We start from the raw sequence: 25,220 nt of genomic DNA, 5'->3' as shown, positions 1-25,220 counted from the left end.
ACAAACAAACAAAAACAAAGAAAGAAAGAAAGAAAGGACAAGTGACAAAAAGACAAGCAAGAATGAAAGAAAAATGAAAGAATCAATAGGCAGGTGGAAGTGTAAATAATTTGTTCTAAAATAAAAAGCACTGAGTAAAAGGTGGTGAAATGTCGTATACAGTACTGTCAGTACCTACCGCATCACCGGTTCTACTTCATGCCACATTACACTTACACTGTCACAAACATTCTGTGGTCAGTATCTTTAACTCTCAACACGTTGGCCAACCAACAAGATGAGAAGGGTCCCAGTACTGTAACCTCATCTCTCTCACTCACACACACACACACACACACACACACACACACACCTGAACAGACTGGAACTGTTGGAGGCCGAGTGTGTGGACCTCTGCGTTTCCTCCTCCAGCCATCGGGGGCAGTGTGCTGTACACCTGCACTATTGGGCTGTTGATACTGGTGGGAACCTGTGCAGAAAGGGGTGGAGCCTGGGCCAGTGGGAGGGGCTGAGAGGCCTGTGGTTGGTGCTGCAGGTATGATGCTGCACTGGGCAGGCTCAAATTACTCTGTGGAAAAGAAAAAAAAAAAAGTGTTTAAAAAGTATTATTCCAAATTATTGCATGAAGCTTTGAATAACGATAACGAGTGCCATGCCCAGGCTTTAATAAACATCAGCAGGAGTCCTAATAACCACGCTTTCACTAGTTACAAAAGCCAGGCAGCGTCAATGCTAGGTTACAGCATCTATGGCAGATAAATGCTGTGTACCTGAGAGGAAGCCTGCATGGCCGTGACTGGGGTGTCCATGGACGTGAACGCCGAGATGGCCGACATGAGAACCTCGTCGCTCACCAGAACGTTCCCCTGCACCAAGGTGTGTGTGAGAGGAGCCGGCGGCACCGTGATGTACGTCGACACCTGCACAAAGAAAAAAAAAACAAAAACACAAATACCTGAAGTACACGGAAAATTACACACACCCTTTAAGTTTAGATTTGTTTAAAGTTCACATCACCTTTTTGTTTGTTTGTTTTTGGTGTAAGAGTGCCGGCACCTTTTTGTTTGTTTGGTTTAACATCGCCGGCACCTTTTTGTTTGTTTGTTTGGTTTTAGATCACCAGCACCTTTTTGCTTGTTTGGTTTTAGATCACCAGCACCTTTTTGTTTGTTTGGTTTTAGATCGCCAGCACCTTTTTGTTTGTTTGGTTTAACATCGCCGGCACCCTTTTGTTTGTTTGCTTGGTTTTAGATCACCAGCACCTTTTTGTTTGTTTGGTTTTAGATCACCAGCACCTTTTTGTTTGTTTGGTTTTAGATCACCGGCACCTTTTTGTTTGTTTGGTTTAACATCGCCGGCACCTTTTTGTTTGTTTGGTTTTAGATCGGCGGCACCTTTTTGTTTGTTTGGTTTTAGATCACCAGCACCTTTTTGTTTGTTTGGTTTTAGATCACCAGCACCTTTTTGTTTGTTTAGTTTTAGATCACCAGCACCTTTTTGTTTGTTTGGTTTTAGATCACCAGCACCTTTTTGTTTGTTTGGTTTAACATCGCCGGCACCTTTTTGTTTGTTTGGTTTTAGATCGGCGGCACCTTTTTGTTTGTTTGGTTTTAGATCACCAGCACCTTTTTGTTTGTTTGGTTTTAGATCACCAGCACCTTTTTGTTTGTTTGGTTTTAGATCACCAGCACCTTTTTGTTTGTTTAGTTTTAGATCACCAGCACCTTTTTGTTTGTTTGGTTTTAGATCACCAGCACCTTTTTGTTTGTTTGGTTTAACATCGGCGGCACCTTTTTGTTTGTTTGGTTTTAGATCGCCGGCACCTTTTTGTTTGTTTGGTTTAACATCGCCGGCACCCTTTTGTTTGTTTGCTTGGTTTTAGATCGCCGGCACCTTTTTGTTTGTTTGGTTTTAGATCACCAGCACCTTTTTGTTTGTTTGGTTTAAGATCGCCGGCACCTTTTTGTTTGTTTGGTTTTGGTGTAAGAGCGCCGGCACCTTTTGAGTTCTTTTTGATGCAAGATCGCGAGCACCTTTTTGTTTGTTTTTGGTGTAAGATCACGTCACCTTTTTGTTTTTGGTGTAAGGCCACCCTCACCTTTTTTGGTTGTGGTTTGTTTGTTTAAACAGCACCAGTATCATGTGTGTTCAGATGTGTTTCACTTGTGTGTTGGAAAAATGTGTGAAACTCACCTGTAGGGTTCCTCCAGGGTTCTTCAGCGCTCAGGAGATGTATAAAAAAAAAAATCACCTATATATTCATACCTGTGTGTGTGTTTGCACGTGTGTACAAAGTATCAGCACATCATGATAGTAATAATCATGATCATATTAAGTTGATCTGTATGTGAACAAGCAAGAATAAAGATCACACTGTGTGTGTGTGATTTTAAAAGATACAAATCCCAGTTTGTACTCGGGTGATTTTGTTTGCTTGGTTTAAGATCGCCGGCACCTTTTTGTTTGTTTGGTTTTAGATCGCCGGCACCTCTTTGTTTGTTTGGTTTAAGATCGCCGGCACCTCTTTGTTTGTTTGGTTTTAGATCGCCGGCACCTCTTTGTTTGTTTGGTTTTAGATCGCCGGCACCTCTTTGTTTGCTTGGTTTTAGATCGCCGGCACCTCTTTGTTTGTTTGGTTTAAGATCGCCGGCACCTTTTTGTTTGTTTGGTTTTGGTGTAAGAGCACCGGCACCTTTTGAGTTCTTTTTGATGCAAGATCGCGAGCACCTTTTTGTTTGTTTTTGGTGTAAGGTCATCGGCACCTTTGTGTTTTTGGTGTAAGGCCACCCTCACCTTTTTCGGGTTGTTTGTTTAAACAGCACCAGTATCATGTGGGTTCAGATGTATTTCACTTGTGTGTTGGAAAAATGTGTGAAACTCACCTGTAGGGTTCCTCCAGGGTTCTTCAGCGCTCAGGAGATGTATAAAAAAAAAATTACCTATATATTCATACCTGTGTGTGTGTTTGCACGTGTGTACAAAGTATCAGCACATCATCATAGTAATAATCATGATCATATTAAGTTGATCTGTATGTGAACAAGCAAGAATAAAGATCACACTGTGTGTGTGTTTTTAAGAGATACCAATCCCAGTTTGTACTCGGGTGTTTTTAAACCATCACCACCTGGACCTTTGGTTTTCAGATATTTTTAAAGACAAACTGTACCATTTTGTTGTTTACAGTTCACCGGCACCTGTTTGTTTGTTTTTGGTGTAAGGTCACCAGCACCTGTTTGGTTTTAGATCGCCGGCACCCTTTTGTTTGTTTGGTTTAACATCGCCGGCACCCTTTTGCTTGTTTGGTTTAACATCGCCGGCACCCTTTTGCTTGTTTGGTTTAACATCGCCGGCACCCTTTTGCTTGTTTGGTTTTAGATCGCCGGCACCCTTTTGCTTGTTTGGTTTTAGATCGCCGGCACCCTTTTGTTTGTTTGGTTTTAGATCGCCGGCACCTTTTTGTTTGTTTTGTTTAAGATCGCCGGCACCTCTTTTTTGTTTGGTTTAAGAGCACCTTTTTTTGTTTGTTTTTGGTGGAAGATCACCGGCACCTTTGTGTTTGGTTGGTTCTAGATCGCCGGCACCCTTTTGCTTGTTTGGTTTAACATCGCCGGCACCCTTTTGCTTGTTTGGTTCTAGATCGCCGGCACCCTTTTGCTTGTTTGGTTTGACATCGCCGGCACCCTTTTGCTTGTTTGGTTCAACATCGCCGGCACCCTTTTGCTTGTTTGGTTCAACATCGCCGGCACCCTTTTGCTTGTTTGGTTCAACATCGCCGGCACCCTTTTGCTTGTTTGGTTTTAGATCGCCGGCACCCTTTTGCTTGTTTGGTTTAACATCGCCGGCACCCTTTTGCTTGTTTGGTTTAACATCGCCGGCACCCTTTTGCTTGTTTGGTTTAACATCGCCGGCACCCTTTTGCTTGTTTGGTTTAACATCGCCGGCACCCTTTTGCTTGTTTGGTTTAACATCGCCGGCACCCTTTTGCTTGTTTGGTTTTAGATCGCCGGCACCCTTTTGTTTGTTTGGTTTTAGATCGCCGGCACCTTTTTGTTTGTTTTGTTTAAGATCGCCGGCACCTCTTTTTTGTTTGGTTTAAGAGCACCTTTTTTTGTTTGTTTTTTGTGGAAGATCACCGGCACCTTTGTGTTTGGTTGGTTTTAGATCGCCGGCACCTTTTTGTTTGTTTGGTTTTGGTGTAAGAGCGCCGGCACCTTTTTGTTTGGTTTTAGATCGCGACACCTTTTTGTTTGTTTGGTTTTGGTGTAAGAGTGCCGGCACCTTTTGATTTCTTTTTGATGCAAGATCGCCGGCACCTTTTTGTTTGTTTTTGGTGGAAGAGCGCCGGCACCTTTGTGTTTTTGGAGTAAGGCCACCCTCACCTTTTTTGGTTTGTTTGTTTAAACAGCACCAGTATCATGTGGGTTCAGAGTTCACCTGTACCAGTTCACCTGTACCTTTTCGATTGTTAGTTTCATTTACAGATCACCGTACCATTCTTTGTTTATAGTTCTCCTTCACCTTTGTTTTGTTTGTTAGTATTGTTTACAGATCACCAGTACCGTTTCGTTGCGGGTGAGTATTTAGAGAACATGTACCTGTCTGTTGGCCGGAGGTTGTGGCACGGCGCTGACCGAGGGTACAGGCGTGTAAGTGTTGCTGGACGCCAGTGACACGGTGGCGAGCGAGGGCGTGTTCTGCTGGCACTGCTCCCTTTTGTGAGTCAAGAACGCCGGCAAGGAGTTGAACTGCTTCTTACACTTCCCACACAGGAAGACGTCATCATCATCTGCAAACAAACAAACAAGAGGATTTAAAACCGCTATTCTAGACATGACGACGCGCTGTTTTTTCTGTACAAACTAGTGCAGAGCTGAAATTTAGTAACTAGAAGCGCAGAAAGTGATCAAATAAAATGTCTGAAAAAGGGGGAGAAGAGAAAGAAAAAAACCCACAGGAAACGTTAAATCTGTGATCGAGCCGTGGAGAGGGACAGAAGCGGAAGTATTTAAGGTTTCTTTTTTAAATAATCATTTTAGAGCTCAGTAGTGATGAAGAAAAATCCGGAACGGGTATCGATAATCTGCTGACGCTCAAGCTTTCAGGATCAGTATCGGGAGAGGAAAAGCGATACCAAAAGTCATCTCTACACAAACGTACTGCGGTTTAAAACGAAGTATCCTAGGAGTTCGTGTTTTACACCGGTACGTACGAGATCACGATGTATACTCGGTACTAAACTACCACGATATCCAGTGGACAGTTTTATCTCGGAGCGCCGCAATCGGACACGTAGAGCACGTGTGCGTTAGACGAGCGCCTGAGTCGTCGCACCAGAAGATCGCTCTGTTATCTCCACAATAAAACGGCACATAAGCAAAATGTCATAGAAAATAAAGGACGATCCGTACCGGTGTTTTGAAATCGTCGATTGCACCGATTCCACGTGGAAGCCCTGGCGCATTCCCCCCGATCTCTCACGCTCGACTTTTACTCGGACCGTGCTCTTGCTCGCTGGATGTGTTCTCTTTATCCTGAGTAACCTCGTCACAGAAACTGCACTTAAGCTTCTGACCTTTGGCTTTTGTTTGACCTGCTGAGAAACAAAACATTATCCATAAAGAAATCTGTTTCAACACAAACACGTTACAGTGCTATTACACAAAGTGAATGCCATGTAGAACGTACTGCTTTTTGTGGGTTTTTACACACGAATATAAAAAAAATTTAAATTAATAAATATAAACTCCATTTCCTGTGACACGTATGTATTAAGCATGATGTGTATTTATTTTGACGCTTTCAGGGATTTAAATCTGCCATTAAGTGAATCTGAATCCAGCCTTTCGTACCGATGTTTCTGGCCCAGAAATGAGCTCTGCATATTTTAGGCAAATTAAAGGCTGTATAAATGACAACCTGCTCCTTTAAATGAAATGAAAAATGGTGTTCGAAGCGCTCTCCATTACCTTCCTGGCCTTTCTTGGAGTTGCGGGTCTTTTTGGGGATGATGGATGACCTTGTCGTATTCGCTCAGCTCGCTCAGAGTCACGGTGCTGCTGCAGCTCTTCAGCTTCTGTGCCGGTTTAGCCGAACTGTAAACGGGAGCGCTGCTGAAGGCTGCAGTCTGACTGTCCGCACACTGACCACCACCACCCTGAGAGAGAGGGAGAGAGAGAGAGAGAGCGCATAAATCAACAAGAAAAAGAAAGAAAGGACAAAAAAAGAAAAAGGACAAAGAAGAAAGAAACAAACAAACAAAAACAAAGAAAGAAAGAAAGAAAGGACAAGTGACAAAAAGACAAGCAAGAATGAAAGAAAAATGAAAGAATCAATAGGCAGGTGGAAGTGTAAATAATTTGTTCTAAAATAAAAAGCACTGAGTAAAAGGTGGTGAAATGTCGTATACAGTACTGTCAGTACCTACCGCATCACCGGTTCTACTTCATGCCACATTACACTTACACTGTCACAAACATTCTGTGGTCAGTATCTTTAACTCTCAACACGTTGGCCAACCAACAAGATGAGAAGGGTCCCAGTACTGTAACCTCATCTCTCTCACTCACACACACACACACACACACACACACACACCTGAACAGACTGGAACTGTTGGAGGCCGAGTGTGTGGACCTCTGCGTTTCCTCCTCCAGCCATCGGGGGCAGTGTGCTGTACACCTGCACTATTGGGCTGTTGATACTGGTGGGAACCTGTGCAGAAAGGGGTGGAGCCTGGGCCAGTGGGAGGGGCTGAGAGGCCTGTGGTTGGTGCTGCAGGTATGATGCTGCACTGGGCAGGCTCAAATTACTCTGTGGAAAAGAAAAAAAAAAAAGTGTTTAAAAAGTATTATTCCAAATTATTGCATGAAGCTTTGAATAACGATAACGAGTGCCATGCCCAGGCTTTAATAAACATCAGCAGGAGTCCTAATAACCACGCTTTCACTAGTTACAAAAGCCAGGCAGCGTCAATGCTAGGTTACAGCATCTATGGCAGATAAATGCTGTGTACCTGAGAGGAAGCCTGCATGGCCGTGACTGGGGTGTCCATGGACGTGAACGCCGAGATGGCCGACATGAGAACCTCGTCGCTCACCAGAACGTTCCCCTGCACCAAGGTGTGTGTGAGAGGAGCCGGCGGCACCGTGATGTACGTCGACACCTGCACAAAGAAAAAAAAAACAAAAACACAAATACCTGAAGTACACGGAAAATTACACACACCCTTTAAGTTTAGATTTGTTTAAAGTTCACATCACCTTTTTGTTTGTTTGTTTTTGGTTTAACATCGCCGGCACCCTTTTGTTTGTTTGGTTCTAGATCGCCGGCACCCTTTTGTTTGTTTGGTTCTAGATAGCCGGCACCCTTTTGTTTGTTTGGTTCTAGATCGCCGGCACCCTTTTGTTTGTTTGGTTCAACATCGCCGGCACCCTTTTGCTTGTTTGGTTCAACATCGCCGGCACCCTTTTGCTTGTTTGGTTCTAGATCGCCGGCACCCTTTTGCTTGTTTGGTTCTAGATCGCCGGCACCCTTTTGCTTGTTTGGTTCTAGATCGCCGGCACCCTTTTGCTTGTTTGGTTCAACATCGCCGGCACCCTTTTGCTTGTTTGGTTCAACATCGCCGGCACCCTTTTGCTTGTTTGGTTCTAGATCGCCGGCACCCTTTTGCTTGTTTGGTTCAACATCGCCGGCACCCTTTTGCTTGTTTGGTTCAACATCGCCGGCACCCTTTTGCTTGTTTGGTTTTAGATCGCCGGCACCCTTTTGCTTGTTTGGTTTAACATCGCCGGCACCCTTTTGCTTGTTTGGTTTAACATCGCCGGCACCCTTTTGCTTGTTTGGTTTTAGATCGCCGGCACCCTTTTGCTTGTTTGGTTCAACATCGCCGGCACCCTTTTGCTTGTTTGGTTCAACATCGCCGGCACCCTTTTGCTTGATTGGTTCTAGATCGCCGGCACCCTTTTGCTTGTTTGGTTCAACATCGCCGGCACCCTTTTGCTTGTTTGGTTCAACATCGCCGGCACCCTTTTGCTTGTTTGGTTCAACATCGCCGGCACCCTTTTGCTTGTTTGGTTCTAGATCGCCGGCACCCTTTTGCTTGTTTGGTTTAACATCGCCGGCACCCTTTTGCTTGTTTGGTTCTAGATCGCCGGCACCCTTTTGCTTGTTTGGTTCAACATCGCCGGCACCCTTTTGCTTGTTTGGTTCTAGATCGCCGGCACCCTTTTGCTTGTTTGGTTCAACATCGCCGGCACCCTTTTGCTTGTTTGGTTCTAGATCGCCGGCACCCTTTTGCTTGTTTGGTTTAACATCGCCGGCACCCTTTTGCTTGTTTGGTTCTAGATCGCCGGCACCCTTTTGCTTGTTTGGTTCAACATCGCCGGCACCCTTTTGCTTGTTTGGTTCTAGATCGCCGGCACCCTTTTGCTTGTTTGGTTCAACATCGCCGGCACCCTTTTGCTTGTTTGGTTCAACATCGCCGGCACCCTTTTGCTTGTTTGGTTCTAGATCGCCGGCACCCTTTTGCTTGTTTGGTTTAACATCGCCGGCACCCTTTTGCTTGTTTGGTTCAACATCGCCGGCACCCTTTTGCTTGTTTGGTTCAACATCGCCGGCACCCTTTTGCTTGTTTGGTTCTAGATCGCCGGCACCCTTTTGCTTGTTTGGTTCTAGATCGCCGGCACCCTTTTGCTTGTTTGGTTCAACATCGCCGGCACCCTTTTGCTTGTTTGGTTCAACATCGCCGGCACCCTTTTGCTTGTTTGGTTCTAGATCGCCGGCACCCTTTTGCTTGTTTGGTTTAACATCGCCGGCACCCTTTTGCTTGTTTGGTTCTAGATCGCCGGCACCCTTTTGCTTGTTTGGTTCAACATCGCCGGCACCCTTTTGCTTGTTTGGTTCTAGATCGCCGGCACCCTTTTGCTTGTTTGGTTTTAGATCGCCGGCACCCTTTTGCTTGTTTGGTTTTTGATCGCCGGCACCCTTTTGCTTGTTTGGTTTAACATCGCCGGCACCCTTTTGCTTGTTTGGTTTTAGATCGCCGGCACCCTTTTGTTTGTTTGGTTTAACATCGCCGGCACCCTTTTGTTTGTTTGGTTTAACATCGCCGGCACCCTTTTGCTTGTTTGGTTTAACATCGCCGGCACCCTTTTGCTTGTTTGGTTTTAGATCGCCGGCACCCTTTTGCTTGTTTGGTTTTAGATCGCCGGCACCCTTTTGCTTGTTTGGTTTTAGATCGCCGGCACCTTTTTGTTTGTTTTGTTTAAGATCGCCGGCACCTCTTTTTTGTTTGGTTTAAGAGCACCTTTTTTTGTTTGTTTTTGGTGGAAGATCACCGGCACCTTTGTGTTTGGTTGGTTTTAGATCGCCGGCACCTTTTTGTTTGTTTGGTTTTGGTGTAAGAGCGCCGGCACCTTTTTGTTTGGTTTTAGATCGCGACACCTTTTTGTTTGTTTGGTTTTGGTGTAAGAGTGCCGGCACCTTTTGATTTCTTTTTGATGCAAGATCGCCGGCACCTTTTTGTTTGTTTTTGGTGGAAGAGCGCCGGCACCTTTGTGTTTTTGGAGTAAGGCCACCCTCACCTTTTTCGGTTTGTTTGTTTAAACAGCACCAGTATCATGTGGGTTCAGAGTTCACCTGTACCTTTTCGATTGTTAGTTTCATTTACAGATCACCGTACCATTCTTTGTTTATAGTTCTCCTTCACCTTTGTTTTGTTTGTTAGTATTGTTTACAGATCACCAGTACCGTTTCGTTGCGGGTGAGTATTTAGAGAACATGTACCTGTCTGTTGGCCGGAGGTTGTGGCACGGCGCTGACCGAGGGTACAGGCGTGTAAGTGTTGCTGGACGCCAGTGACACGGTGGCGAGCGAGGGCGTGTTCTGCTGGCACTGCTCCCTTTTGTGAGTCAAGAACGCCGGCAAGGAGTTGAACTGCTTCTTACACTTCCCACACAGGAAGACGTCATCATCATCTGCAAACAAACAAACAAGAGGATTTAAAACCGCTATTCTAGACATGACGACGCGCTGTTTTTTCTGTACAAACTAGTGCAGAGCTGAAATTTAGTAACTAGAAGCGCAGAAACTGATCAAATAAAATGTCTGAAAAAGGGGGAGAAGAGAAAGAAAAAAACCCACAGGAAACGTTAAATCTGTGATCGAGCCGTGGAGAGGGACAGAAGCGGAAGTATTTAAGGTTTCTTTTTTAAATAATCATTTTAGAGCTCAGTAGTGATGAAGAAAAATCCGGAACGGGTATCGATAATCTGCTGACGCGCAAGCTTTCAGGATCAGTATCGGGAGAGGAAAAGCGATACCAAAAGTCATCTCTACACAAACGTACTGCGGTTTAAAACGAAGTATCCTAGGAGTTCGTGTTTTACACCGGTACGTACGAGATCACGATGTATACTCGGTACTAAACTGCCACGATATCCAGTGGACAGTTTTATCTCGGAGCGCCGCAATCGGACACGTAGAGCACGTGTGCGTTAGACGAGCGCCTGAGTCGTCGCACCAGAAGATCGCTCTGTTATCTCCACAATAAAACGGCACATAAGCAAAATGTCATAGAAAATAAAGGACGATCCGTACCGGTGTTTTGAAATCGTCGATTGCACCGACTCCACGTGGAAGCCCTGGCGCATTCCCCCCGATCTCTCACGCTCGACTTTTACTCGGACCGTGCTCTTGCTCGCTGGATGTGTTCTCTTTATCCTGAGTAACCTCGTCACAGAAACTGCACTTAAGCTTCTGACCTTTGGCTTTTGTTTGACCTGCTGAGAAACAAAACATTATCCATAAAGAAATCTGTTTCAACACAAACACGTTACAGTGCTATTACACAAAGTGAATGCCATGTAGAACGTACTGCTTTTTGTGGGTTTTTACACACGAATATAAAAAAAATTTAAATCAATAAATATAAACTCCATTTCCTGTGACACGTATGTATTAAGCATGATGTGTATTTATTTTGACGCTTTCAGGGATTTAAATCTGCCATTAAGTGAATCTGAATCCAGCCTTTCGTACCGATGTTTCTGGCCCAGAAATGAGCTCTGCATATTTTAGGCAAATTAAAGGCTGTATAAATGACAACCTGCTCCTTTAAATGAAATGAAAAATGGTGTTCGAAGCGCTCTCCATTACCTTCCTGGCCTTTCTTGGAGTTGCGGGTCTTTTTGGGGATGATGACCTTGTCGTATTCGCTCAGCTCGCTCAGAGTCACGGTGCTGCTGCAGCTCTTCAGCTTCTGTGCCGGTTTAGCCGAACTGTAAACGGGAGCGCTGCTGAAGGCTGCAGTCTGACTGTCCGCACACTGACCACCACCACCCTGAGAGAGAGGGAGAGAGAGAGAGAGAGCGCATAAATCAACAAGAAAAAGAAAGAAAGGACAAAAAAAGAAAAAGGACAAAGAAGAAAGAAACAAACAAACAAAAACAAAGAAAGAAAGAAAGAAAGGACAAGTGACAAAAAGACAAGCAAGAATGAAAGAAAAATGAAAGAATCAATAGGCAGGTGGAAGTGTAAATAATTTGTTCTAAAATAAAAAGCACTGAGTAAAAGGTGGTGAAATGTCGTATACAGTACTGTCAGTACCTACCGCATCACCGGTTCTACTTCATGCCACATTACACTTACACTGTCACAAACATTCTGTGGTCAGTATCTTTAACTCTCAACACGTTGGCCAACCAACAAGATGAGAAGGGTCCCAGTACTGTAACCTCATCTCTCTCACTCACACACACACACACACACACACACACACACACCTGAACAGACTGGAACTGTTGGAGGCCGAGTGTGTGGACCTCTGCGTTTCCTCCTCCAGCCATCGGGGGCAGTGTGCTGTACACCTGCACTATTGGGCTGTTGATACTGGTGGGAACCTGTGCAGAAAGGGGTGGAGCCTGGGCCAGTGGGAGGGGCTGAGAGGCCTGTGGTTGGTGCTGCAGGTATGATGCTGCACTGGGCAGGCTCAAATTACTCTGTGGAAAAGAAAAAAAAAAAGTGTTTAAAAAGTATTATTCCAAATTATTGCATGAAGCTTTGAATAACGATAACGAGTGCCATGCCCAGGCTTTAATAAACATCAGCAGGAGTCCTAATAACCACGCTTTCACTAGTTACAAAAGCCAGGCAGCGTCAATGCTAGGTTACAGCATCTATGGCAGATAAATGCTGTGTACCTGAGAGGAAGCCTGCATGGCCGTGACTGGGGTGTCCATGGACGTGAACGCCGAGATGGCCGACATGAGAACCTCGTCGCTCACCAGAACGTTCCCCTGCACCAAGGTGTGTGTGAGAGGAGCCGGCGGCACCGTGATGTACGTCGACACCTGCACAAAGAAAAAAAAAACAAAAACACAAATACCTGAAGTACACGGAAAATTACACACACCCTTTAAGTTTAGATTTGTTTAAAGTTCACATCACTTTTTTGTTTGTTTGTTTTTGGTGTAAGAGTGCCGGCACCTTTTTGTTTGTTTGGTTTAACATCGCCGGCACCTTTTTGTTTGTTTGTTTGGTTTTAGATCACCAGCACCTTTTTGCTTGTTTGGTTTTAGATCACCAGCACCTTTTTGTTTGTTTGGTTTTAGATCGCCAGCACCTTTTTGTTTGTTTGGTTTAACATCGCCGGCACCCTTTTGTTTGTTTGCTTGGTTTTAGATCACCAGCACCTTTTTGTTTGTTTGGTTTTAGATCACCAGCACCTTTTTGTTTGTTTGGTTTTAGATCACCAGCACCTTTTTGTTTGTTTGGTTTTAGATCACCGGCACCTTTTTGTTTGTTTGGTTTAACATCGCCGGCACCTTTTTGTTTGTTTGGTTTTAGATCGGCGGCACCTTTTTGTTTGTTTGGTTTTAGATCACCAGCACCTTTTTGTTTGTTTGGTTTTAGATCACCAGCACCTTTTTGTTTGTTTAGTTTTAGATCACCAGCACCTTTTTGTTTGTTTGGTTTTAGATCACCAGCACCTTTTTGTTTGTTTGGTTTAACATCGCCGGCACCTTTTTGTTTGTTTGGTTTTAGATCGGCGGCACCTTTTTGTTTGTTTGGTTTTAGATCACCAGCACCTTTTTGTTTGTTTGGTTTTAGATCACCAGCACCTTTTTGTTTGTTTGGTTTTAGATCACCAGCACCTTTTTGTTTGTTTAGTTTTAGATCACCAGCACCTTTTTGTTTGTTTGGTTTTAGATCACCGGCACCTTTTTGTTTGTTTGGTTTAACATCGCCGGCACCTTTTTGTTTGTTTGGTTTTAGATCGGCGGCACCTTTTTGTTTGTTTGGTTTTAGATCACCAGCACCTTTTTGTTTGTTTGGTTTTAGATCACCAGCACCTTTTTGTTTGTTTGGTTTTAGATCACCAGCACCTTTTTGTTTGTTTAGTTTTAGATCACCAGCACCTTTTTGTTTGTTTGGTTTTAGATCACCAGCACCTTTTTGTTTGTTTGGTTTAACATCGGCGGCACCTTTTTGTTTGTTTGGTTTTAGATCGGCGGCACGTTTTTGTTTGTTTGGTTTTAGATCGGCGGCACCTTTTTGTTTGTTTGGTTTTAGATCGCCGGCACCTTTTTGTTTGTTTGGTTTAACATCGCCGGCACCCTTTTGTTTGTTTGGTTTAACATCGCCGGCACCCTTTTGTTTGTTTGCTTGGTTTTAGATCGCCGGCACCTTTTTGTTTGCTTGGTTTTAGATCACCAGCACCTTTTTGTTTGTTTGGTTTAAGATCGCCGGCACCTTTTTGTTTGTTTGGTTTTGGTGTAAGAGCGCCAGCACCTTTTGAGTTCTTTTTGATGCAAGATCGCAAGCACCTTTTTGTTTGTTTTTGGTGTAAGATCACGTCACCTTTTTGTTTTTGGTGTAAGGCCACCCTCACCTTTTTTGGTTGTGGTTTGTTTGTTTAAACAGCACCAGTATCATGTGTGTTCAGATGTGTTTCACTTGTGTGTTGGAAAAATGTGTGAAACTCACCTGTAGGGTTCCTCCAGGGTTCTTCAGCGCTCAGGAGATGTATAAAAAAAAAAAAATCACCTATATATTCATACCTGTGTGTGTGTTTGCACGTGTGTACAAAGTATCAGCACATCATCATAGTAATAATCATGATCATATTAAGTTGATCTGTATGTGAACAAGCAAGAATAAAGATCACACTGTGTGTGTGTGATTTTAAAAGATACAAATCCCAGTTTGTACTCGGGTGATTTTGTTTGCTTGGTTTAAGATCACCGGCACCTTTTTGTTTGTTTGGTTTTAGATCGCCGGCACCTCTTTGTTTGTTTGGTTTAAGATCGCCGGCACCTTTTTGTTTGTTTGGTTTTGGTGTAAGAGCACCGGCACCTTTTGAGTTCTTTTTGATGCAAGATCGCGAGCACCTTTTTGTTTGTTTTTGGTGTAAGGTCATCGGCACCTTTGTGTTTTTGGTGTAAGGCCACCCTCACCTTTTTCGGTTTGTTTGTTTAAACAGCACCAGTATCATGTGGGTTCAGATGTATTTCACTTGTGTGTTGGAAAAATGTGTGAAACTCACCTGTAGGGTTCCTCCAGGGTTCTTCAGCGCTCAGGAGATGTATAAAAAAAAAAATTCACCTATATATTCATACCTGTGTGTGTGTTTGCACGTGTGTACAAAGTATCAGCACATCATGATAGTAATAATCATGATCATATTAAGTTGATCTGTATGTGAACAAGCAAGAATAAAGATCACACTGTGTGTGTGTTTTTAAGAGATACCAATCCCAGTTTGTACTCGGGTGTTTTTAAACCATCACCACCTGGACCTTTGGTTTTCAGATATTTTTAAAGACAAACTGTACCATTTTGTTGTTTACAGTTCACCGGCACCTGTTTGTTTGTTTTTGGTGTAAGGTCACCAGCACCTGTTTGTTTTTAGATCGCCGGCACCCTTTTGTTTGTTTGGTTTAACATCGCCGGCACCCTTTTGCTTGTTTGGTTTAACATCGCCGGCACCCTTTTGTTTGTTTGCTTGGTTTTAGATCGCCGGCACCTTTTTGTTTGTTTGGTTTTAGATCACCAGCACCTTTTTGTTTGTTTGGTTTAAGATCGCCGGCACCTTTTTGTTTGTTTGGTTTTGGTGTAAGAGCGCCGGCACCTTTTGAGTTCTTTTTGATGCAAGATCGCGATCACCTTTTTGTTTGTTTTTGGTGTAAGATCACGTCACCTTTTTGTTTTTGGTGTAAGGCCACCCTCACCTTTTTTGGTTGTGGTTTGTTTGTTTAAACAGCACCAGTATCATGTGTGTTCAGATGTGTTTCACTTGTGTGTTGGAAAAATGTGTGAAACTCACCTGTAGGGTTCCTCCAGGGTTCTTCAGCGCTCAGGAGATGTATAAAAAAAAAAATTCACCTATATATTCATACCTGTGTGTGTGTTTGCACGTGTGTACAAAGTATCAGCACATCATCATAGTAATAATCATGATCATATTAAGTTGATCTGTATGTGAACAAGCAAGAATAAAGATCACACTGTGTGTGTGTTTTTAAGAGATACCAATCCCAGTTTGTACTCGGGTGTTTTTAAACCATCACCACCTGGACCTTTGGTTTTCAGATATTTTTAAAGACAAACTGTACCATTTTGTTGTTTACAGTTCACCGGCACCTGTTTGTTTGTTTTTGGTGTAAGGTCACCAGCACCTGTTTGTTTTTGGTGTAAGGTCACGGGCACCTTTTTTGGTTTTGGTTTGTTTGTTTAAACAGCACCAGTATCATGTGGGTTCAGAGTTCACCTGTACCAGTTCACCTGTACCTTTTCGATTGTTAGTTTCATTTACAGATCACCGTACCATTCTTTGTTTATAGTTCTCCTTCACCTTTGTTTTGTTTGTTAGTATTCTTTACAGATCACCAGTACCGTTTCGTTGCGGGTGAGTATTTAGAGAACATGTACCTGTCTGTTGGCCGGAGGTTGTGGCACGGCGCTGACCGAGGGTACAGGCGTGTAAGTGTTGCTGGACGCCAGTGACACGGTGGCGAGCGAGGGCGTGTTCTGCTGGCACTGCTCCCTTTTGTGAGTCAAGAACGCCGGCAGTTAGTTGAACTGCTTCTTACACTTCCCACACAGGAAGACGTCATCATCATCTGCAAACAAACAAACAAGAGGATTTAAAACCGCTATTCTAGACATGACGACGCGCTGTTTTTTCCTGTACAAACTAGTGCAGAGCTGAAATTTAGTAACTAGAAGCGCAGAAAGTGATCAAATAAAATGTCTGAAAAAGAGGGAGAAGAGAAAGAAAAAAACCCACAGGAAACGTTAAATAAGTACTGTAACAAACCCATTACATGACAATGTAGCAATATCAGATCAATGTTTAGAGTATTTTGCTTCGCTTAGAGAGACCGAACTAGCTACATTAATCTCTTCAGCCAATTCATCAACTTGCATACTAGATCCCGTACCTACATGTTTGTTTAAACAGATTTGTCCAGGAGTAATTGAACCACTTCTAAATATAATCAATTCTTCCCTAAGCACTGGCTATGTACCTAAATCGCTTAAATTAGCAGTTATTAAACCCTTGATTAAAAAACCTGATCTTGACCCGTCTCAATTGTCCAGCTATAGACCAATATCAAATCTCCCCTTCATCTCTAAGATTTTAGAAAAGGTTGTAGCAAAGCAGTTATGCTCGTACTTAGATAGGAATAACATTCATGAAATGTATCAGTCAGGATTTAGACCTCATCATAGCACAGAGACAGCATTAGTTAAAGTAGTAAATGACCTTCTACTGACCTACGATCAGGGTTGTGTCTCTCTGCTTGTGTTACTCGACCTTAGTGCAGCTTTTGATACTATAGATCACACTATTCTCCTTGATAGATTAGAAAATGTTGTTGGTATTAAGGGAACAGTCCTCTCCTGGCTCAGGTCTTATCTGACCGATCGTTATCAGTTCGTAGATGTAAATGGTGAATTCTCCATGCGTACTGAGGTTACTTTTGGAGTTCCACAGGGTTCTGTTTTAGGCCCACTGCTCTTTACTTTATATATGCTACCCCTAGGTCAAATTATTCGTAAACATGGAATTAGCTTCCACTGTTATGCTGATGATACACAGTTGTATGTTTCAGCGAAGCCAGAGGACAGACAGAAGCTTAGTAAAGCTGAGGATTGTGTAAAGGACATTAGACATTGGATGTTAACTAACTTCCTTCTACTTAATTCTGATAAAACAGAAATACTTTTATTAGGCCCACGTGTAGCTAGAAGTAATCTTTCTGATCACATGGTTACTCTGGATGGTCTTTCTGTTTCATCATGTGCAGCAGTTAAAGACCTTGGAGTGATTATTGACTCCAGCCTATCATTTGATGCTCATGTAGATAATATTACTAGGATAGCCTTCTTTCATCTCAGAAATATTTCTAAAATAAGAAACATATTGTCACTACATGATGCGGAAATACTAGTTCATGCATTCGTCACCTCTAGATTAGATTACTGTAATGCCTTACTGTCTGGATGTTCCAGTAGGAATATAAATAAGCTCCAGTTAGTCCAGAATGCAGCTGCTAGAGTCCTAACTAGAACTAGAAGGTACGACCATATCACACCGATATTATCAATACTGCATTGGCTCCCAGTAAAATCTCGCATTAACTATAAAATACTTTTATTAACCTATAAAGCACTAAATGGTCTCGCGCCACAATATCTAAGCGACCTTTTGGTTTTATATAATCCGCCACGCCTACTTAGATCAAAAGATGCAGGCTATTTGACGGTACCTCGAATAGTGAAGGCTACAGCAGGGGGAAGAGCTTTCTCTTATAGAGCCCCACAGTTATGGAACAGTCTTCCTATTAGTGTTCGGGACTCAGACACAGTCTCAGTGTTTAAGTCTAGGCTTAAAACGTATTTGTTTACTCAAGCCTACCCTGACTAGATTCTGTTCTACTACTTCGCAGTCATAATAATCTTTTTTCTCCCTCTCTCCTTTCGCCGAGCCCCACATGAATTTATGGAGATACTAGAGATCCAGATCCTTTCTGCCTCTGGATGGAGCTCAAATCTTCTTTAATTCCAGACTGCTGGGACTACGGCTGCTCCTAAGGCCATACAGACTTCATATAAATCCATAATGAACTTTTTCACACTATCTGTTGTTACCCAGATGAGGATGGGTTCCCTTCTGAGTCGGGTTCCTCTCAAGGTTTCTTCCTCTTAAAACATCTTAGGGAGTTTTTCCTTGCCACCGTCGCCACTCAGTGGCTTGCTCAGTTGGGATAAATTCGCACCTTTAATATCTGTATACCATGTTGATATTTCTGTAAAGCTGCTTTGAGACAATGTCTATTGTAAAAAGCGCTATACAAATAAAATTGAATTGAATTGAATTAAATCTGTGATCGAGGCGTGGAGAGGGACAGAAGCGGTTAACTGTCACGTCACATTTTAACGAGCTAACATAGATAAACCAGCAAACTCCAGAGCTGACAGCGAGATAAAAACAAATGAAAAGAGAGTTTAAAAAAAGAAAAATAATAAAGTCAGGATCTTGGGGAGTTGACGAGAGGGGGAAAAAATGTATCCAATCCTGTAACAAATGGAGAAGATTGGAATTTTGGGTTGGGGGTTTCCCCCTTGGAACTGGAAATATTTACATATAACAAGACTTTAATTTTTTTAGGATTGTAAATAGTATTTTTATTCTATATTTTATTCGCTATACAAGTGATTTCTGTGTAAAACATTTCAGCTGGGGAGGTAAAAAAAAAAAAAAAAGCTGCAATTGTGTGCAAGTTGTGTTTTTAGCCATGTATTTAAGGTTTCTTTTTTAAATAATCATTTTAGAGCTCAGTAGTGATGAAGAAAAATCCGGAACGGGTATCGATAATCTGCTGACGCTCAAGCTTTCAGGATCAGTATCGGGAGAGGAAAAGCGATACCAAAAGTCATCTCTACACAAACGTACTGCGGTTTAAAACGAAGTATCCTAGGAGTTCGTGTTTTACACCGGTACGTACGAGATCACGATGTATACTCGGTACTAAACTGCCACGATATCCAGTGGACAGTTTTATCTCGGAGCGCCGCAATCGGACACGTAGAGCACGTGTGCGTTAGACGAGCGCCTGAGTCGTCGCACCAGAAGATCGCTCTGTTATCTCCACAATAAAACGGCACATAAGCAAAATGTCATAGAAAATAAAGGACGATCCGTACCGGTGTTTTGAAATCGTCGATTCCACCGACTCCACGTGGAAGCCCTGGCGCATTCCCCCCGATCTCTCACGCTCGACTTTTACTCGGACCGTGCTCTTGCTCGCTGGATGTGTTCTCTTTATCCTGAGTAACCTCGTCACAGAAACTGCACTTAAGCTTCTGACCTTTGGCTTTTGTTTGACCTGCTGAGAAACAAAACATTATCCATAAAGAAATCTGTTTCAACACAAACACGTTACAGTGCTATTACACAAAGTGAATGCCATGTAGAACGTACTGCTTTTTGTGGGTTTTTACACACGAATATAAAAAAAATTTAAATTAATAAATATAAACTCCATTTCCTGTGACACGTATGTATTAAGCATGATGTGTATTTATTTTGACGCTTTCAGGGATTTAAATCTGCCATTAAGTGAATCTGAATCCAGCCTTTCGTACCGATGTTTCTGGCCCAGAAATGAGCTCTGCATATTTTAGGCAAATTAAAGGCTGTATAAATGACAACCTGCTCCTTTAAATGAAATGAAAAATGGTGTTCGAAGCGCTCTCCATTACCTTCCTGGCCTTTCTTGGAGTTGCGGGTCTTTTTGGGGATGATGACCTTGTCGTATTCGCTCAGCTCGCTCAGAGTCACGGTGCTGCTGCAGCTCTTCAGCTTCTGTGCCGGTTTAGCCGAACTGTAAACGGGAGCGCTGCTGAAGGCTGCAGTCTGACTGTCCGCACACTGACCACCACCACCCTGAGAGAGAGGGAGAGAATGAGAGAGCGCATAAATCAACAAGAAAAAGAAAGAAAGGACAAAAAAAGAAAAAGGACAAAGAAGAAAGAAACAAACAAACAAAAACAAAGAAAGAAAGAAAGAAAGGACAAGTGACAAAAAGACAAGCAAGAATGAAAGAAAAATGAAAGAATCAATAGGCAGGTGGAAGTGTAAATAATTTGTTCTAAAATAAAAAGCACTGAGTAAAAGGTGGTGAAATGTCGTATACAGTACTGTCAGTACCTACCGCATCACCGGTTCTACTTCATGCCACATTACACTTACACTGTCACAAACATTCTGTGGTCAGTATCTTTAACTCTCAACACGTTGGCCAACCAACAAGATGAGAAGGGTCCCAGTACTGTAACCTCATCTCTCTCACTCACACACACACACACACACACACACACACACACACACACACACCTGAACAGACTGGAACTGTTGGAGGCCGAGTGTGTGGACCTCTGCGTTTCCTCCTCCAGCCATCGGGGGCAGTGTGCTGTACACCTGCACTATTGGGCTGTTGATACTGGTGGGAACCTGTGCAGAAAGGGGTGGAGCCTGGGCCAGTGGGAGGGGCTGAGAGGCCTGTGGTTGGTGCTGCAGGTATGATGCTGCACTGGGCAGGCTCAAATTACTCTGTGGAAAAGAAAAAAAAAAAAGTGTTTAAAAAGTATTATTCCAAATTATTGCATGAAGCTTTGAATAACGATAACGAGTGCCATGCCCAGGCTTTAATAAACATCAGCAGGAGTCCTAATAACCACGCTTTCACTAGTTACAAAAGCCAGGCAGCGTCAATGCTAGGTTACAGCATCTATGGCAGATAAATGCTGTGTACCTGAGAGGAAGCCTGCATGGCCGTGACTGGGGTGTCCATGGACGTGAACGCCGAGATGGCCGACATGAGAACCTCGTCGCTCACCAGAACGTTCCCCTGCACCAAGGTGTGTGTGAGAGGAGCCGGCGGCACCGTGATGTACGTCGACACCTGCACAAAGAAAAAAAAACCAAAAACACAAATACCTGAAGTACACGGAAAATTACACACACCCTTTAAGTTTAGATTTGTTTAAAGTTCACATCACCTTTTTGTTTGTTTGTTTTTTGGTTTAACATCGCCGGCACCCTTTTGTTTGTTTGGTTCTAGATCGCCGGCACCCTTTTGTTTGTTTGGTTCTAGATAGCCGGCACCCTTTTGTTTGTTTGGTTCTAGATCGCCGGCACCCTTTTGTTTGTTTGGTTCAACATCGCCGGCACCCTTTTGCTTGTTTGGTTCAACATCGCCGGCACCCTTTTGCTTGTTTGGTTCTAGATCGCCGGCACCCTTTTGCTTGTTTGGTTCTAGATCGCCGGCACCCTTTTGCTTGTTTGGTTCTAGATCGCCGGCACCCTTTTGCTTGTTTGGTTCAACATCGCCGGCACCCTTTTGCTTGTTTGGTTCAACATCGCCGGCACCCTTTTGCTTGTTTGGTTCTAGATCGCCGGCACCCTTTTGCTTGTTTGGTTCAACATCGCCGGCACCCTTTTGCTTGTTTGGTTCAACATCGCCGGCACCCTTTTGCTTGTTTGGTTTTAGATCGCCGGCACCCTTTTGCTTGTTTGGTTTAACATCGCCGGCACCCTTTTGCTTGTTTGGTTTAACATCGCCGGCACCCTTTTGCTTGTTTGGTTTTAGATCGCCGGCACCCTTTTGCTTGTTTGGTTCAACATCGCCGGCACCCTTTTGCTTGTTTGGTTCAACATCGCCGGCACCCTTTTGCTTGATTGGTTCTAGATCGCCGGCACCCTTTTGCTTGTTTGGTTCAACATCGCCGGCACCCTTTTGCTTGTTTGGTTCAACATCGCCGGCACCCTTTTGCTTGTTTGGTTCTAGATCGCCGGCACCCTTTTGCTTGTTTGGTTTAACATCGCCGGCACCCTTTTGCTTGTTTGGTTCTAGATCGCCGGCACCCTTTTGCTTGTTTGGTTCAACATCGCCGGCACCCTTTTGCTTGTTTGGTTCTAGATCGCCGGCACCCTTTTGCTTGTTTGGTTCAACATCGCCGGCACCCTTTTGCTTGTTTGGTTCAACATCGCCGGCACCCTTTTGCTTGTTTGGTTCTAGATCGCCGGCACCCTTTTGCTTGTTTGGTTTAACATCGCCGGCACCCTTTTGCTTGTTTGGTTCAACATCGCCGGCACCCTTTTGCTTGTTTGGTTCAACATCGCCGGCACCCTTTTGCTTGTTTGGTTCTAGATCGCCGGCACCCTTTTGCTTGTTTGGTTCTAGATCGCCGGCACCCTTTTGCTTGTTTGGTTCAACATCGCCGGCACCCTTTTGCTTGTTTGGTTCAACATCGCCGGCACCCTTTTGCTTGTTTGGTTCTAGATCGCCGGCACCCTTTTGCTTGTTTGGTTTAACATCGCCGGCACCCTTTTGCTTGTTTGGTTCTAGATCGCCGGCACCCTTTTGCTTGTTTGGTTCAACATCGCCGGCACCCTTTTGCTTGTTTGGTTCTAGATCGCCGGCACCCTTTTGCTTGTTTGGTTTTAGATCGCCGGCACCCTTTTGCTTGTTTGGTTTTTGATCGCCGGCACCCTTTTGCTTGTTTGGTTTAACATCGCCGGCACCCTTTTGCTTGTTTGGTTTTAGATCGCCGGCACCCTTTTGTTTGTTTGGTTTAACATCGCCGGCACCCTTTTGCTTGTTTGGTTTAACATCGCCGGCACCCTTTTGCTTGTTTGGTTTAACATCGCCGGCACCCTTTTGCTTGTTTGGTTTTAGATCGCCGGCACCCTTTTGCTTGTTTGGTTTTAGATCGCCGGCACCCTTTTGCTTGTTTGGTTTTAGATCGCCGGCACCTTTTGTTTGTTTTGTTTAAGATCGCCGGCACCTCTTTTTTGTTTGGTTTAAGAGCACCTTTTTTTGTTTGTTTTTGGTGGAAGATCACCGGCACCTTTGTGTTTGGTTGGTTTTAGATCGCCGGCACCTTTTTGTTTGTTTGGTTTTGGTGTAAGAGCGCCGGCACCTTTTTGTTTGGTTTTAGATCGCGACACCTTTTTGTTTGTTTGGTTTTGGTGTAAGAGTGCCGGCACCTTTTGATTTCTTTTTGATGCAAGATCGCCGGCACCTTTTTGTTTGTTTTTGGTGGAAGAGCGCCGGCACCTTTGTGTTTTTGGAGTAAGGCCACCCTCACCTTTTTCGGTTTGTTTGTTTAAACAGCACCAGTATCATGTGGGTTCAGAGTTCACCTGTACCTTTTCGATTGTTAGTTTCATTTACAGATCACCGTACCATTCTTTGTTTATAGTTCTCCTTCACCTTTGTTTTGTTTGTTAGTATTGTTTACAGATCACCAGTACCGTTTCGTTGCGGGTGAGTATTTAGAGAACATGTACCTGTCTGTTGGCCGGAGGTTGTGGCACGGCGCTGACCGAGGGTACAGGCGTGTAAGTGTTGCTGGACGCCAGTGACACGGTGGCGAGCGAGGGCGTGTTCTGCTGGCACTGCTCCCTTTTGTGAGTCAAGAACGCCGGCAAGGAGTTGAACTGCTTCTTACACTTCCCACACAGGAAGACGTCATCATCATCTGCAAACAAACAAACAAGAGGATTTAAAACCGCTATTCTAGACATGACGACGCGCTGTTTTTTCTGTACAAACTAGTGCAGAGCTGAAATTTAGTAACTAGAAGCGCAGAAACTGATCAAATAAAATGTCTGAAAAAGGGGGAGAAGAGAAAGAAAAAAACCCACAGGAAACGTTAAATCTGTGATCGAGCCGTGGAGAGGGACAGAAGCGGAAGTATTTAAGGTTTCTTTTTTAAATAATCATTTTAGAGCTCAGTAGTGATGAAGAAAAATCCGGAACGGGTATCGATAATCTGCTGACGCGCAAGCTTTCAGGATCAGTATCGGGAGAGGAAAAGCGATACCAAAAGTCATCTCTACACAAACGTACTGCGGTTTAAAACGAAGTATCCTAGGAGTTCGTGTTTTACACCGGTACGTACGAGATCACGATGTATACTCGGTACTAAACTGCCACGATATCCAGTGGACAGTTTTATCTCGGAGCGCCGCAATCGGACACGTAGAGCACGTGTGCGTTAGACGAGCGCCTGAGTCGTCGCACCAGAAGATCGCTCTGTTATCTCCACAATAAAACGGCACATAAGCAAAATGTCATAGAAAATAAAGGACGATCCGTACCGGTGTTTTGAAATCGTCGATTGCACCGACTCCACGTGGAAGCCCTGGCGCATTCCCCCCGATCTCTCACGCTCGACTTTTACTCGGACCGTGCTCTTGCTCGCTGGATGTGTTCTCTTTATCCTGAGTAACCTCGTCACAGAAACTGCACTTAAGCTTCTGACCTTTGGCTTTTGTTTGACCTGCTGAGAAACAAACATTATCCATAAAGAAATCTGTTTCAACACAAACACGTTACAGTGCTATTACACAAAGTGAATGCCATGTAGAACGTACTGCTTTTTGTGGGTTTTTACACACGAATATAAAAAAAATTTAAATCAATAAATATAAACTCCATTTCCTGTGACACGTATGTATTAAGCATGATGTGTATTTATTTTGACGCTTTCAGGGATTTAAATCTGCCATTAAGTGAATCTGAATCCAGCCTTTCGTACCGATGTTTCTGGCCCAGAAATGAGCTCTGCATATTTTAGGCAAATTAAAGGCTGTATAAATGACAACCTGCTCCTTTAAATGAAATGAAAAATGGTGTTCGAAGCGCTCTCCATTACCTTCCTGGCCTTTCTTGGAGTTGCGGGTCTTTTTGGGGATGATGACCTTGTCGTATTCGCTCAGCTCGCTCAGAGTCACGGTGCTGCTGCAGCTCTTCAGCTTCTGTGCCGGTTTAGCCGAACTGTAAACGGGAGCGCTGCTGAAGGCTGCAGTCTGACTGTCCGCACACTGACCACCACCACCCTGAGAGAGAGGGAGAGAGAGAGAGAGAGCGCATAAATCAACAAGAAAAAGAAAGAAAGGACAAAAAAAGAAAAAGGACAAAGAAGAAAGAAACAAACAAACAAAAACAAAGAAAGAAAGAAAGAAAGGACAAGTGACAAAAAGACAAGCAAGAATGAAAGAAAAATGAAAGAATCAATAGGCAGGTGGAAGTGTAAATAATTTGTTCTAAAATAAAAAGCACTGAGTAAAAGGTGGTGAAATGTCGTATACAGTACTGTCAGTACCTACCGCATCACCGGTTCTACTTCATGCCACATTACAC

General features: G+C 43.7%; 4 protein-coding genes across 14 annotated transcripts in view; all 4 read right to left on the bottom strand.

Annotated features, from left to right (window-relative positions):
* The window catches only part of LOC128619061 (zinc finger protein 341-like), a 14,523-nt gene extending 9,250 nt beyond the window's left edge, over positions 1–5,273 (bottom strand). For 2 of the 4 annotated variants that reach the window (XR_008387869.1, XM_053642923.1), the window contains exons 1-3: positions 4,599–5,273; positions 771–920; positions 353–568 (exon numbers count right to left, since the gene is read on the bottom strand). Coding sequence is in view for 3 of the 4 variants with exons in the window: in XM_053642923.1 (XP_053498898.1) it covers positions 353–568; positions 771–920; positions 4,599–4,835 (603 nt within the window). In the remaining variant the exon portion in view is untranslated. The remainder of the gene's footprint in view (positions 1–352; positions 569–770; positions 921–4,598) is intronic. The other 2 variants (XM_053642922.1, XM_053642921.1) reach the window with 2 other exon arrangements.
* Positions 4,659–10,030, bottom strand: LOC128619062 (zinc finger protein 341-like). 2 transcript variants are annotated; one of them, XM_053642924.1, is made up of 6 exons: positions 9,787–10,030; positions 7,016–7,165; positions 6,598–6,813; positions 5,970–6,157; positions 5,412–5,596; positions 4,659–4,789 (listed from the first exon to the last, which is right to left on the bottom strand). In XM_053642924.1, the coding sequence occupies exons 1-5, from the start codon at positions 10,021–10,023 to the stop codon at positions 5,563–5,565; spliced, it is 825 nt and encodes a 274-aa protein (XP_053498899.1). In that variant the 5' UTR covers positions 10,024–10,030; the 3' UTR covers positions 4,659–4,789; positions 5,412–5,562. The 2 variants fall into 2 exon arrangements, with proteins under 2 accessions (XP_053498899.1, XP_053498900.1); XM_053642925.1 differs by having other exon boundaries at positions 5,412–5,593.
* LOC128619065 (zinc finger protein 341-like) lies at positions 9,847–16,061 on the bottom strand. 3 transcript variants are annotated; one of them, XR_008387870.1, is made up of 5 exons: positions 12,201–12,649; positions 11,784–11,999; positions 11,158–11,341; positions 10,600–10,784; positions 9,847–9,977 (listed from the first exon to the last, which is right to left on the bottom strand). XR_008387870.1 is itself a non-coding variant. In XM_053642929.1 (4 exons), exons 2-4 carry the CDS (start codon positions 12,264–12,266, stop codon positions 10,991–10,993), a joined length of 633 nt encoding a protein of 210 aa, XP_053498904.1. In that variant the 5' UTR covers positions 12,267–12,350; positions 15,931–16,061; the 3' UTR covers positions 10,668–10,990. The 3 variants fall into 3 exon arrangements, 1 of the variants encoding a protein (XP_053498904.1); XR_008387871.1 differs by having other exon boundaries at positions 10,600–10,781; XM_053642929.1 differs by lacking the exon at positions 9,847–9,977 and adding an exon at positions 15,931–16,061 and having other exon boundaries at positions 10,668–11,341; positions 12,201–12,350.
* On the bottom strand, positions 16,034–25,220 carry LOC128619060 (zinc finger protein 341-like). Of its 5 annotated transcripts, XR_008387868.1 has the most exons (7): positions 24,733–25,220; positions 23,363–24,360; positions 20,823–20,972; positions 20,405–20,620; positions 19,771–19,954; positions 19,213–19,397; positions 16,034–16,121 (listed from the first exon to the last, which is right to left on the bottom strand). XR_008387868.1 is itself a non-coding variant. In XM_053642918.1 (6 exons), exons 2-6 carry the CDS (start codon positions 23,597–23,599, stop codon positions 19,279–19,281), a joined length of 906 nt encoding a protein of 301 aa, XP_053498893.1. In that variant the 5' UTR covers positions 23,600–24,360; positions 24,733–25,220; the 3' UTR covers positions 18,766–19,278. The 5 variants fall into 5 exon arrangements, 4 of the variants coding, with proteins under 4 accessions (XP_053498893.1, XP_053498895.1, XP_053498891.1 ...); XM_053642918.1 differs by lacking the exon at positions 16,034–16,121 and having other exon boundaries at positions 18,766–19,397; XM_053642920.1 differs by lacking the exon at positions 16,034–16,121 and having other exon boundaries at positions 18,766–19,394.

Source organism: Ictalurus furcatus, chromosome 15, assembly GCF_023375685.1.
Source record: "Ictalurus furcatus strain D&B chromosome 15, Billie_1.0, whole genome shotgun sequence".
NCBI classification, from domain to species: domain Eukaryota; kingdom Metazoa; phylum Chordata; class Actinopteri; order Siluriformes; family Ictaluridae; genus Ictalurus; species Ictalurus furcatus.
This window is presented reverse-complemented; position numbering and strand designations above follow the sequence as displayed.